The 14,229-nt window shown below is 49.7% G+C and overlaps 1 protein-coding gene across 1 annotated transcript in view; it reads left to right on the top strand.

Moving 5' to 3' along the window:
- Positions 1-1,206: 1,206 nt before the first annotated feature.
- Positions 1,207-14,229, top strand: part of LOC119381019 (transmembrane protein KIAA1109-like) — a 34,840-nt gene continuing 21,817 nt past the window's right edge. The window contains exons 1-2 of the mRNA XM_049412127.1: positions 1,207-1,269; positions 2,513-2,630. Of these exons, the coding sequence (XP_049268084.1) occupies positions 1,207-1,269; positions 2,513-2,630 (181 nt within the window). The remainder of the gene's footprint in view (positions 1,270-2,512; positions 2,631-14,229) is intronic.

Here is a 14,229-nt window from a genome sequence, read left to right as displayed (position 1 = left end):
GCGTAACCTAGTATGACCAGTTCCCAAAGTATAAACACCTAACCACAACACGCAAGTGCATGAGAGCCTTTTTTTTAAACCACAGAGCCGCTAAAGGCTATATTCACATCAGATTTAAACTTCTCTCATCTTTAGGCACAACGCCAAGTGCACTTTGCAATGCGCTTGAACCACAGAGCGGCGCCTACACTGATGTGACTCTCGTGAACGGACGGTACGACGACCACACACAGCACTCTCGACAAGTGCACTCACTGATCTTATTACAGTACATGTACAGCCGATCAAGGCCAAATGCTTCTTTACATCGTGTTAGGCATACGTACGAGCGGTTAAAGTTGCACCAACGCAACGGAACAAACTGCCTTTTGCCCCTGCATGACGTACGCGCACATGCAAACACAACGCCGCTAACAGACACGCATGGAGCATTCCACACTAGGCGCGCTTCAGCCAGTAGCCGCCAGCGGCGACTCCGCTCGATCTCGCGCCATCAACTTGTATGTTTCTGCATAAATAAACCAGCTGGAGTCGCGGCCCCTCGTTTATGTCTGTATGTTTTGTCCTTGTCTTTTGCGCTGTTATTTTATGATCATGAACAACCACTAGCCCGATTTACCACCATTGTGCATTTCTCACGCTTGAGTTAGCCAGCATACCCTGCCACAGACACCAATACCGGGATAATGTCCTTCAGCGAGGCCGCGAGTAGTTAGGCTCCCTCTGAACGTCATGGCAGTCTTTGTCATTGCATTTGTAGAAGTGGTGGTTGTCGTACTTCTAATCACGCTGGGACCATGGAGCACTGGGAAGGAATCAAGTTGTCATGTGAAATCATGCGCAGCCATTTTTTGCATATTAAGGGAATTGGGAAAACATGCTCGTTGCACTTCAAGTCGTAATTGCCACGGCAATGAGGGACACGGCACTCGTTCCATCTGATGAACTGCAGCACGCACGACGTTTTCACAATTTCAACGGCACACTGCACCGTACATGCCACGTGTGGCAGCGAGAAACAAACTGACGGGCCGGCGTGCTCCTGCACTACTTGTCCTCTGTTCTTAAATATAGAGCGCTCTTGAGTACAATGTTTTCTCGCCTGATGCTGATATTTCATTTAAACGTAACTGTCATATGATTATGGCAGCTTTGTTCCACCGTTTCTGTTTCTTCATTCAGAGAAATGCTGCATACTTCTAAATGATGATCAGTGTCCAGTTGTATCCGTCGGTTGGAGTGACTGTTGGGAAAGGGGGAAACCAAAGGGTGAGTGACACTCCGGATGTGGAGAGCCTTAGAGTCGAGAAGGTGTCGACCGTGTGCCATGGCAATGGGTGGGAAAGAGAGGGCAATGCGGAATGCCAGGCGCTTGCTTGGCCGTTTACTCGGGTCTCACAGGCGTGGCTTTCCTTGGTGTAAAGAAGATGTTAAAGTGGAAAGAGGAAGAAACAACTCGGGTGCACTGAGCCACGGGAAGAGCTGATCTCGTTCAGAGTCTCACGCCCGCGGCTGGTATCTTCCATCTGGTTATGTGTTCAGTTGGCATTAGAGACGGCGTTGGGTGTCGCGGCATTCGCTGCTGATTTTAAGTGCAATATATTGATAAAATCAAGACTACAAATTTGTGGCAGGAACCTTGCATTTTGATAACCACGTAATTACACTTCAAGTATTATTTCATAACGTGTACCAGTATTCTGTTAATTTGCTTGTGCCGAAGAAATGGCTCGAGAGGTTATTCCACAGCATCCAACTTCATGGCACCCTCATTTTTGCATTATCGGGAGGAGTAATAGTGACATATTTTCATTGAAATCTGCAATGGATCAAAACATCGAAACATTTATAGTTCTTCGTGAGAGCTCCATATTACTTATTTGATGTTTGAGTGTAAAATGCAACTTGCTTCTCGGGCATATTCCAGAATGGAAATTAGCTGCTATAAGGTGCTCTTAAAGGCAAAATTACTGCTCCGAAGTGATCCAAAATGACAATTTTACTTCTCCGAAATTGCTCCAAATCTGAAGCCCTTGGTAGCATCACTGAGTGGGCGATGACATTGACGATGATGAGCGAGGGATTAATAATAATAATTTCTGGGTTTTTATGGGCCAAAACCGTGATGTGTGATTATGAGGCATTTTGTAGTGGAGGGAACTGGAAATTTCGTCCACATGAGGTTCTCTAATGGGCACCTAAATCTAAGTGCACTAGCCCCTAGCATTTTGCCTCCTCCGAAATGTGGCCCCTGTGGCTGGGATTGAACCTGCGACTTTGGGTCAGCAGCCGAGCACCATAACCACTGAACCGCACGGTGATTAACGAGGGCCCAATTTTAACAAAACAGAGCAGTGGATGGATTTGTGTCATTTGGTGCATTTGTCATGGTTCTGTTGTTTTATAGATGACGGGAGCTTTTCTTTCTTGCAGTGTCTGATGCCCCAGGTATTAGTGTACCTAGTGAGAAGAGTGCTTTGACGAGTCTCACTGTCAGGTGGTGCTTGTGCAGTTTGATGTTCAAGGCAAGTACCCCCTCATCTGGAACGGCCACCAGGATTGGCAATGCAGCTTGGCTGGCTGCCGCAGCTCCCTCACCTTGCTGCACACACACAAGGGCTTCTTTCAAGGTATTGCCTCCCTTCCATGTTATTCATAGGGTTCATTGCTGACCCTAACCACTGTGCCACGACATGAGCTGTGGGGTTCTATAAAAGGTCAGCACTACAATGTGACAAGGATAAAAACATGCTGTGCTGCCAGAGGCTATATCATGGAAAAACTTTGAATCTGTTACTGCTAAGTGAAATACTAGGCTGTCCTGTGTCAGGTTTGTGGAATGCAATAAATACAGTCACTGATAAATACCCTTAGTGCCATGGGCAATGAAACGGTGCAGTTGAATGACATTACCTTGTTTAAAAAAAATCTGAACGAATGTTGCGTATCTTGGGAGCGCTTGCGAGGGATGGACTACAGAACGACACATAAATGAAATACATTGAAATAATACTATTAAAAGCAAAATACCTCAAATGCTAAACGCATTTTCTAACTGCAACAGCAGTCCGGCCGCATTGGCCTCAGAGTTGCGTTCCTAATGGAGCATCTTTACTGTTCAGTTGGCATGGCGTCTTAATCGAATCACTGTCGTCCATGTTACGTTGCGCTCGCCATCGACGCTCTCGAGGATTTCCTGTGGTCCTCGTTGCTCAAAGCTTTGGGATGATCCCTTGTTGCCAATTTTCCAGTCGTCATCATGGCCATCATTGGATTGGAAAGTTTAGGCCTAACTGCCTCATCATCCCTGTTTCTATATTCGGATACAACTTTAGAAGGCAGTGGCATTTCCTTCTCAAAGGCAGATGAACACAAGCCTGCACCAACGGGCGTGCACTCGGGACTGACGTCATGAGTGGGACGGCCGGTGGTTCCGCCTTCGGAGAACATCTGCGCGTGCATGAGTGGGACTATTTCTTTAATCCGTAGGCGATCGGCAGCCGCGCTTCGGTCGTCTGGGCGGGGCCTCTCCTGCCTTCTTAAGTTGTATCCGACTGTAAGTGAGTCTGTAGTTTACATGACGACGTGGCACCCCTGGGACTGTACTGTGGGTCCAGAAAGTTTTGCCAACGAAGGTGGAGCGTTGCAGGTGCTACTGCAACTGCTGTGACGAGGATGCTGAGACTCCAGAGTAGCCTCACCCGGTCGTTGCCGAGATCGATGTGTACGCTACGGACTCTTGGTGCTGCATCTCCGTACCTGGCACTTGCCGCTCTTGTTACCCGTGCTTCTTCGACCTTCTTCAAATGGTGCCCCACAGACAATGCCCATTCTCCTCGCATTTTTCGCCACAATTCGGGTCGCCTGCCACACACCCTATTTCAACCAATCCCGTACATGGGCGTGGCAGAGATGCATACCATCGAGAAATTGTCCGCTTCTCGCATACCAGCATGCGTACCATTGAAACTTTCCATTGTTTTGCACGTGCCTCATGCCCCTTACTCATGACAATGAAAGAAGGTAAACGAGAAAAATCAGAAAAACAGACTAGAGTTAACCTGCCTATAGCGAACCTTCATACAACAAATTCCTCGATGTTACGAAGTTCTTCTATTCCCCGCCGTTACTGCATAAAAGCACATGTATTTGTGACCTCTATGTAACAAAGTGGCAGTGGGAGACCCTTGATATTACGAATACAGTCAACTGCCGATTTTTCGGACGCCCGATTTTCCGGACATGCTCGAAAATTCGGACGCTTTCGCAGCACAGTCACCAGCCCCATAGATGTCAATGTATTAGAACGTCCGAAAATTTCGGACGCTTGAAAACTTATTCCGCGTCTGATTTTTCGACTTTCTGCCCAAATTGCGGTCCGAAGGCATTATTGAAGCCCCCACCTCTGCTGCGTCTATCATCTCGGAGGTTCGAACCAGCGCTTTCGCGAGGGACGATCTGTTTGCGACAGTAGCAGAGTCCGAAATCCCAGCTTTGCCGCAATGCCAAAGCCTTATTGGGTGAAGTAGACCAGAGATTCAAAGGGCCGCTATCACGGCGGCATTCGGCGATGTCATTAGGATAAGCAGCGGAAATGCACGGAGGCGTGATGGTGGCAGTGGCAAACGCCGCCAGTACGGCTTAATCGCTGACAACGCTTACGATAAGCAGCTTCAGTTAACTGCCGGTAGTGCATGTGGCCTAGTGCAGTTGTATGCATACTGCACACATTTAATAGGCGGACAACCCAACGCGCCGCGCCGCCATTCCATGCTGCCTCTTTGCGCAAGACCGCTAAGTGCGCCGCATGGACGTGTTGCCTTCACGGATGAAAACCAGCTCGCCATTGCCGCACTCGTGTGTGGTCAGGAACAAAGTGCGCATCACGAACACTTTTCATGATAAATGCGTGCGTACGATTCAGCAACAGTACAGTGACGGCGTCAGCCTTAGTTGGCGATGTGCTGCACACAACTAGAACGATCGGCTTCATTCGGCAGCAAATGCTTGTGTATCCTCGGAGGTTCGGTGATGTGTGTATGCATCGTTTACGTGCGCACACGCATAGGGGAAAGCCGGACGAGTCGTCCGCTCTCCCGCCACAGTCTTTGTGTTCCGCGTCGTCGTTTCCAACGAAGTTCAGAAGGGTTGCTGATCGGGCGAGTTGGTCATCCATGAACGTAACGTGTATAGCGCGGCACATAAAGAAAGGGACAGGACACAGACGTAGAGATAGGTAGGCGCTAAACTTCCACTGTTTATTTCATGCCAATCAACACCCATTTTATACATCCCGAGAAAGCACAACTATCTTGCACGTGTTCTTAAACCAAGGAACGTCATCTCCTTTTCCGAGAAGGAAATCGATGACGAGCTTACACACAAGTGTCCTAAATTTTTTTATAGCTTCGGCTTCTATTATCTCCCGTGTGAGCCGATCCCTAGACCTACCAATAACAATGCAGCTATACAGATCAGGGAGCACCCACAGCCTTTGCAGTGTGCCGCCAGGAACCCTCCCGCCGTAAGCTTATTTCTCGCGTTATTCGTGATGCGTAGCGCCTATAGGGGCGCCACTGAAAGCCGCGTAGCGGCGGCCGTTGGAACCGCACACGGGTCGCGTAGCGGACGCCTCCTTTCACTGCAAGCATGACGGAAGTGCGCGCGTGCGATTTGCCACTTGTGCGCGTCCCTGATAATTACTTTTGTGGCGATAGTGTGCGCAAAGGAGCCGCACTTTATAATAGTGGACATGTGTAACATGTCCACTATTATGTGGATGTGGAGTGGATGTAACAGCTGTGTGGGACGACAATGTCACTATACGCGCCAAGTGTTTGCCACAGACAAGCGTCAACAAGCTTCCTTACGAAGTGGAGCTCATCGTAAGTACACCGCTTTCTTTACAACGTCCCGATCACTAATGCCTGCATGCGTTGACGCATGAACCAATGTTTTTTCTCGACACAGTAGCTTCGTTTACGTGCCATGTGTTTATATAGTAGATTTTGAGGGAGCGCTGTCGCGCCGGCGCATGGATTTCACGGGTGCGGCCACGCGAATGGTCAGCGTTGGCAAAACTTTGAAACCAGCACGATAACTGCGAAAAATATCTCGGCAGGCTTGCGGCTAGTGGCGCGGGACTGAGTCCACTGCGGAGCTGGTGGTCACCTAGCTTGTCGTCGCAGCTTGGCTACGTATTTGCTGGGTGTCTTTCAGAGAAGAACATCGGTGCATGGCCGTTGACCCCTGTAATTTCGCCTCAAAAAATATATTTTGTTTGTCTTCCGAATACGTTTAGCTCTTCGCAGCAATTTGTTCGGGAACAAAATTTTCGTCAGAATAGATGCATCCAGAGACTCTAAGGCGATCTGTTTGAAGCGGTTGAAACAGTTCTGGCACAAAATGTCGGTTTCTCTGATGGATGAGGCTTCTTCTGGCGTGCGCCTTCAGGAGGAGTGGCATCTTAGCCGCGCCAGACAGACAGATGGGGCAGAAGGGGCCGATTTTGCGCCCCCCCTCCCCCTCTTAGGCAAATAGGAAAGCCCCCACGCCCCGTGAGCACGCCGATGGCCCCACTCATAACGCAGCTTGTGTAAAGCGAATGAGTATTAGTGGGATACATCAAGGGTGTTTTTATTAGCATGAAGTCATGTTACAAGGCATTCAAAGGGAGGTTGAATCGGTTGAATGTCCTGTCAAAAGCCTTCAGTGCGAAACAGGTGCCATGTTTTACAGCCAATATGCATACAGTTGAGGCGAGCGCACAGCGAACATTCTGCACGCGTGATCGCATTCCGTGCCATCATTAGGTAGAATGCAGCCCATTTCGTGCAGCACACGTGTGATTCCACGGCGCTTTTGTAAAGGAGCCGCCACCTGCCCCACATTCTCTGGCATAGCGCTTCAAGAGAGCCTAGGCATCGCGTCTTATCAGTGATAACAACCTCATGTGCATTGTAGCATCTACAATGCAGGCGAGGCGACCAAATGTAAACGTAATAGCGTTCGCTGAAGACGTAGCGACATAAATGGAGAAATAAAAACACGGTAATCGTTCTAACACTGCCTAAACAAAGCGCGATTGCTTACCTTTTGCGTCGGACAGCCGCAATCCACCGTCGCCGTCGCTCTCGCTCATGAAATAGCACCGGAAACATGTAGAAGTGCGTTCCTGGCGAGTTTTTGTATGTGTTTGAGCAGCCGACAATGCAGCAGTTATTTTTCGACATCGCTGAAGCCCGAGAGAGTCGTTAAATCACGTTGAAAAACACATCCATCCGTGCACTCGCGTAGACGCTCGCTGAAACACTGTTCGCCGGGCCCCGCGAGCGCTTCCGAGCCATGGCGGCAGATGGCGTGGTCGGTGCTTTGCGCATCGCCTATACACCAGAGCACGCCTGTCTCGCACCCAGGCTGCTGGCGAGCCGAGCGGATACTCTCGCACCCAGACGCCGGGCTGACCGGGGCTGCCAAGGCAGGCCAAGGCGCGCGCGGGCTGCACCAAGTAAACAAGGCAAGCTGCAGTTCTGAGGCTTTAAAGTGCGAAAAAGTACCCGTTCACGCCGCTTCAGCGTATAAGAGCTCGTCTGGGCACTACAGCGTCGTCTTTGGATGCCAAAACAACCTGCGCAACAAGAGGATGTTAGCGTTGTCTGCGACGATTACGACGCGCCACGGAAATAGTGCCGGTGCGGTGTTTTCAGCTTCGCCGCGAATGGATAACTGTGATTCAAGCAAAAAAAACTAGGAGCCGAGTGAAAATGCGCGAGTAAGTACACTAACAGCATGTATTCTGCAGTGTGATGCCCACCTATTTCATTTTGCGAACCTAATTTGCGTGACACGCAGCTGGGTTGAAGGCAGGCGTGAGCTTTGTGTGGGGGTGCACTTCATACCTTTGAGCGTTTCCTTTGACGAAAATCTAGTGCAATGTAGTACTTTCAAGCACAAGCAATCAGCATGCTTTGCCACTTTCAACGTAGTATTAAGCTTTAGTGCTTTTGATGGCATCTACGCCTTCGAGATTTTGTCTTCAAAAGTCAAACATTTCTAGGACAAGTTAGCTTGCAAAGCTCCCCTAGTTTTTTGGGCGCTGAAAAAAACGACGTCAACGCGTTGCGTCAAACGCGTTGTGTGTCAAACGCGTTGTGTCAAACGCATTATGTCAAACGCGTTGTGTCGAACGCGTTGCGGATTTTTTGACTAGCAGTGCGTTGTGTGTATTACCCGCCGACAAGGAAGGTGGCTTCGCCGTTTTGCCTACAGGCACGTTTTGTGCTAAGGCAGACGAGGCCATCTCCAGTGTTTTTAAACGAAATGATGACATCACTTTGACTAAGGTTAAGGCGCAGGCCAAAAAACTTTGTGGCAGGCTCAATCTCGATAAGTTGCGGAAAAGTATTAATGATAGCAAGCGATGGCACCTTCAGGTATTGTACAGTGCTAAAACCTACAAACCAGACGTCCCGTTAAGGGTAATGTATCGGAGAATGACACCTGACAGAAGTCAGTCGCTTTGTTTCTTCAAGCCAAGCTTAACTGTTTGCCCATGAATGATCCGTTCTTGATTAGGAACTCGGATCGAGTGGTTGGGTTCTTGAAGGACCATCCTCGTAAAGGCTACCGAGCGTTTTCGGTAGACATAAAAGATTTGTATTATTCAATCCCTCACAGTGCTCTGTTGTCTTCCATGAACATGCCATCGATGAATATGGCGCCACGCGCTTCCAAAATGAAGCTTCATTGTCAATGAGACATTTTTTAGAACTTTTATCGTTTTACTTATCGTCCACCTTTATTTGTTGAACAACGCACTGTACTTGCAAAAAAAGGGCGTGTGTATCGGTTCGTGTATAGTACCCATTCTTAGTGATTTGTTTTTATCTGGTCTTAGCATTACCTTGTCTAAAACGCTACAAAACACCAAAGTGTGCAAAGTTTTTCGCTTTGTCGACGACTTCCTGTTTTTAATTGACTGCACTTCTGGTGACGTAGAAGCGAGGGTTGATGAGGTGTTGCCCGCGATTAAGGAATGCCTTGCGCCCCTGGAGGTCACTTGCGAACTTCCGCGAGGGGGCTCTATTCGGTTTTTGGACCTCAGGTTATTTTTCTCAGAAAACCACACGTGCTGGTGGTATGAGCCGCGAGCAAATAAGCCTCTCCTTTCCTTCGCTTCCGCGCATTCAAATCTCATTAAAGGGGCCCTGCAACACCTTTCTTAGTTATATTGGAATAGTCTCATTATTGACGTATGACTCTTCACGAGTCATATGCCGCAAAAATTTTTCGAATCCGTCAAGTCTAAGTGGTGTTACCAAATTATAGAGATCACGTTCCGCAGCTTTCTCCCTCAACTCAACGCTGCGAGCGCGCGGAAATCTAGGCAGCGAGTCGACGGAGGGAGCGCAGAGGAGCGAGGCTCCGCCCAAGAGCGCCGGCGGAGTTTTTTTCTTCATTTTTTTCTCTATGACGTCTGGGCGCAACCACGTGGTCTGTGCCGCCACTTCCGGTCGGCTTGCGTCGTTCTCGTCGAGCGGAGTCGATCGCTCTGTGTATCGCGCGTGCTTGAAAACTGCGCGTCGGTTTGGTAATGTTGGGTGTGCACCTCGAACGCCGTAGTGTTTTCATCGCTCTGCCAACCATGGAAGCAAACCTTCGCGCTCGTTTGGAACGAATGACAGCTGAGATCGGTTTCGGCCCATTACTCCGATACACCGCCTCGTAGACGGCACTGGCAGACGACCCCGAAGCGCCGCCATTACCGGACGCCAGCATTGTTATCGGAGACACGCTGCGCCCGTGCCTCGGTCGGTCGTGAGAACGTGCCGACGATGCAGTTCTCGGCTGACGAGGCAACACTCGAACGGCTGCCACTCTCAACGGCAACCGGCGATGGTCAAAAGCACAGAGATATTCACGTTTTCGGCACTGCGCATGGCGAAGAAAACGGAACCACGCAACTACGAGCAGACGAGCTGTCGGTGAGACCGGAAGTGCTAATATTAATGTTTGTTCGGTGTTTTTAACGCGATAACATAATATAAACATACATATTATCTACTTATTGAACTCAAAATTAACAACGAAAGTAATAATGAGGGTGTTATCGTGATTATAACATCAGCCAATGGTGGAACTGCCGACAATCGCGTCATATTTTGCGGACTAATACATCATTTGTCGAGAGAAAAGGGAGCGATTTTCAGCTGACTTTGAGAATTTATTGTAAATTCCAGGCCGTGCGCATCGCTATAATATTTGGCTCGCGTGTTCTCGGGAGCCTCGACTACCGATCGGCAGCGCTTTTTGAGCATGCTCGAAAAGTGTTGCAGGGCCCCTTTAAGAGGGGCATCGCGAACTTGTGTTTTAAAAATGCCCTGACCAAATCGTGTCACCACAAGATGGCGTCCAGTTTCGACACCCAAAGCAAGCGTCTAAATGACGCGGGCTACCCAATTCTGCTACAGGTTTCCGTAGCCGAACGCATTCTCAAGGAGTCTCGCAAAGAAAACAGGCGTGAAGTTTCCGAGTACTCAGGCTGCAAAGTAGGTGTGATTCCTTACATGCACACAGTTTCTCACAATTTAAAAAAAGTGGCCCAGAGGGCTAACGTACGCGTCGTTTTTTCAGCGCCCAAAAAACTAGGGGAGCTTTGCAAGCTAACTTGTCCAAGAAATGTTGCTCCCCCAGCTTGTGATAAGAAACACCACGTTAGATTCGTTGATTGTGTATCCTGTGTCATCTACAAGTTTTCTTTATCCTGCGGGATGTACTATATTGGGCAGACAAAACGGTGTCTGAATGACAGATTGCGCGAGCACTGCTATAACGCGAGAAATAAGCTTACGGTGGGAGGGTTCCTGGCGGCACACTGCAAAGGCTGTGGGTGCTCCCCTGATCTGTATAGCTGCATTGTTATCGGTAGGTCTAGGGATCGGCTCACACGGGAGATAAAAGAAGCCGAAGCTATAAAAGAATTAGGACACTTGTGTGTAAGCTCGTCATCGATTTCCTTCTCGGAAAAGGAGATGACGTTCCTTGGTTTAAGAACACGTGCAAGATGAGTTGTGCTTTCTCGCGGATGTATAAAATGGGTGTGATTGGCATGAAATAAACAGTTGGAAGTTTAGCGCCTACCTATCTCTACGTCTGTGTCCTGTCCCTTTCTTTTATGTGCCGCGCTAATACACGCTACGTTTCCAAACGCTCCATGCGAGAGAGCCGTAATCTATCCCGCGCTTTGCTGGTATCAGCGGTGCTCATCACGAGATGCAAACTTGCAAGTGGCGGTTGGCATGCAGTTAAGCGCGGTTCGCGGCAGGTACTGAATGTACAGTAGAACCTCGTTGATACGTTCCCGCTTAGTACGATTTCCTGGCTCCTACGGTCGAAATCGCGAAAATTAAAAATAACCCAATACAGCTGTGTGTAATACGTTCCGGTTAATACGTTACCGGAAAATACGATTATTCGGCAGCAACGTTCAGCACCGCGGAAAAACTGTGGTCGTATGATACGTTTTGTACTCAGAAACTCCCATTCAGGCGCGCAAAAAGGACCCTCTCGTGTACTTGTGAAGCGCGAAGTGGCAGACAGCCGCCGCGCGGCGACTTCTCCGCAGTGCCTCCCCCCCCCCGCGCTTTCTCTGCTTTGCACAATTGTCCCCTCGGCGTCTCTTCCGAACTGCTCGATCACCGCTCTCTGTCAACCACACACCGACCCGAAGGCAGGCGGCGACGCTGGCCGTCAAAATCTTCAAACGGCTTGCCGCGGAAACGCACATGCCGCCGCCGCATCGCCACCGCTGCACAGCACACCGCGACCCGTAACCATAGCAACGCCGCCATTGTGCCCAGTGAATATGGCCGATAATTTCCCCACACTTTTCTCCCGGAGCGCATTCGTTTTTGGGTTGCTGCGTCCGGCGCAATTCCAGTTGGCGTATTTCTCTGGCTGGGCAATTCTGCCTACCAGCGGGTCGTCAGATGCTGCCAGAAAAGATTTGTTCTGGAAGATATCTGGAAAGCTTTTGGTTATCACGCCAAAACGAGACGATGCGCGCTCGCCGCCATCTTTTTGAGGACTCGACAGATCAAAGTGCGGGTGCATGGGGACTTCACCTTCAGTTGTCATTACGCAGGGCATTATCTTTTAGAACCCGTTCCGCCGTGCGAGATGGTGCGATTACGAGTGGCGGAGAACATAGCACAGGTCTGAAGTTAAGACAGAACACAAACTGATCAGCGCGAGGATGCGACGTAGTATACGATTACCGCAACAGCTGTCGCTTTCGGGGACGCTTATCACTTTCGCGAGATTTCGCATATCATGTTGTACCACGATTGTTACGTGCACTGCGAAGAGTTGAGCTTGTTAAGCCTTTAGCGGGGCGGCTTTTTCTTCACGGACGGGGCAAGTCACGCGTGATCTTGCGAACGTACGTTATTGTATCCCAAATGCATGTGCTCGAGAATATCACTTCTGCCCTTCGGCAAACCTAGCCCCATATTTCCAAGCGGCAATGCAGAAAGAACCGACGCTCATGTGGCGCAAAGTTTCGTCTGCTGACACGGCGGTAGCGTTTCTTTACGTTTACGCTGGTTGTCACAGAGTTCGATTTTGCAATATTCGGGTTGTCTCGCGATTTCAATACACGTGACCACGACGTTATTTTCGGTCAGGACCGGAACTACCTGGCTGACCTCTGGATGCCAGCAAGATGCCAGGAGTTCGAAAATCGAAGAGTCCCTCCATGTCTTTTGAGAAATAAATATTTTTTGCCCTTTGCACCTCAATATGGCCTTGTCAGCCTCAATTTCTACTGGATTCGGATCGTACGTTTTCCCGGATCATACGTTTATTTTCCGCGTTTTTTCGGAAACGTATCAACGAGGTTCTACTGTATTTGCGAGAGCTTGGGCGCGCACCAAAATGCCTGATAATTGTACGAGCAGGAGCCGCATGCATCATCTGCAGTTGCCCTGCCGACAACGGAGCGTGAAGCGGTGATGCCGCGTGATGGCACGCTCGAAGCCCCGGCAACTGCGAGGTGAGAGTAGCGCTTGTTGGTGCATGTGCGGGTGTGCGCGAGGCGGGCAGGCGGACCTGCGCCCCTCGAGCTGGCGTTCTTGCCGCCACAGGCACATGCGTGGACGTGCCCTCTTCCCTCCCTTTAAACCTCACCCAGCCGCTCGCGGGTGCCACCACGCTAACCGTGCCTGCTTTCTTAAAAAAAAAGAATAATTCACCGATGATTAAGATACTGCTTTATGCAAATTCTGAGCGCAGCTGTTTAGGTGTTTTGGTTTTTCGATATTGCCTCTGGATTCTGGCGGTGCCATTGAGCCTCTACTCGGGCAGCTTGTTGAGCAGCAGCGGCAGATGATGTACTTCCACCATTTGCGTCGCTCATTGTTCAGAAAGAACTGGCTGAGACTGTACGCGGTTTACATTAAGAACAGAACGCCGTGCCTGACTGGCACAGACAATATAGTGCTGCCCATTTTGCATCAACCGCTGCAGATGCAGCACAGCGCGACTGCCTCGCTAACTGAAAGACCGTGGAAGGCAACACGTGGGCGCGTTCCACAGCAGCCGACACACGATGGCACTGCGCGTGGCTGCCGCGGAACATTTCTTACCAACCACCGTCGTTCCCTCCTCCTTGCTATCACCGTCTGTCATCCTACGCTGTGCCCTGTGTTTGCTCTCTTCTATCGGTTATACCGTGGCCGCTCAATGCACGAACGGGCACTGTGCTCCAATTTTAAAGCTGTGGTGCGCAAAAGAACGAAAACACGAAGGAAGGCAGATGAAACGTGTTCTCGTGTTTTCGTTCTTTTGCGCACCACAGCTTTAAGATGAGTTACCAACTCGCCCAGCAGTCCGTACTTCTCATGTGCTCCAAGACGGCTTTTGCTTTGGCAGCGCCACTCTTCAGTTCTGCAGAAGTCTCTGAACTGCACTTCGTTAACGTGAAACCAAGTGATGCCTCAAAAAAAATCTTGCTCCGTGTTCTTACCTTTCGAGTTTGCACCGCATATGGAGAGTGCTTTTCTGAATATTTCGTGGTATCCGTGTCGCTCGCTCTTTGTTCTCGACAACGTGCACGCACGCATGGTTTCATTGTTGGCACATGGAGCAGCCCCCGATGATGTGCAGTGTTGCGATTTTTTTCTTATGTGGACAACTGTGTCGTCACTACCGAGGAGATGTCAGAATAGGCGC

Source organism: Rhipicephalus sanguineus, chromosome 2, assembly GCF_013339695.2.
Source record: "Rhipicephalus sanguineus isolate Rsan-2018 chromosome 2, BIME_Rsan_1.4, whole genome shotgun sequence".
Taxonomy (NCBI): domain Eukaryota; kingdom Metazoa; phylum Arthropoda; class Arachnida; order Ixodida; family Ixodidae; genus Rhipicephalus; species Rhipicephalus sanguineus.
This window is presented reverse-complemented; position numbering and strand designations above follow the sequence as displayed.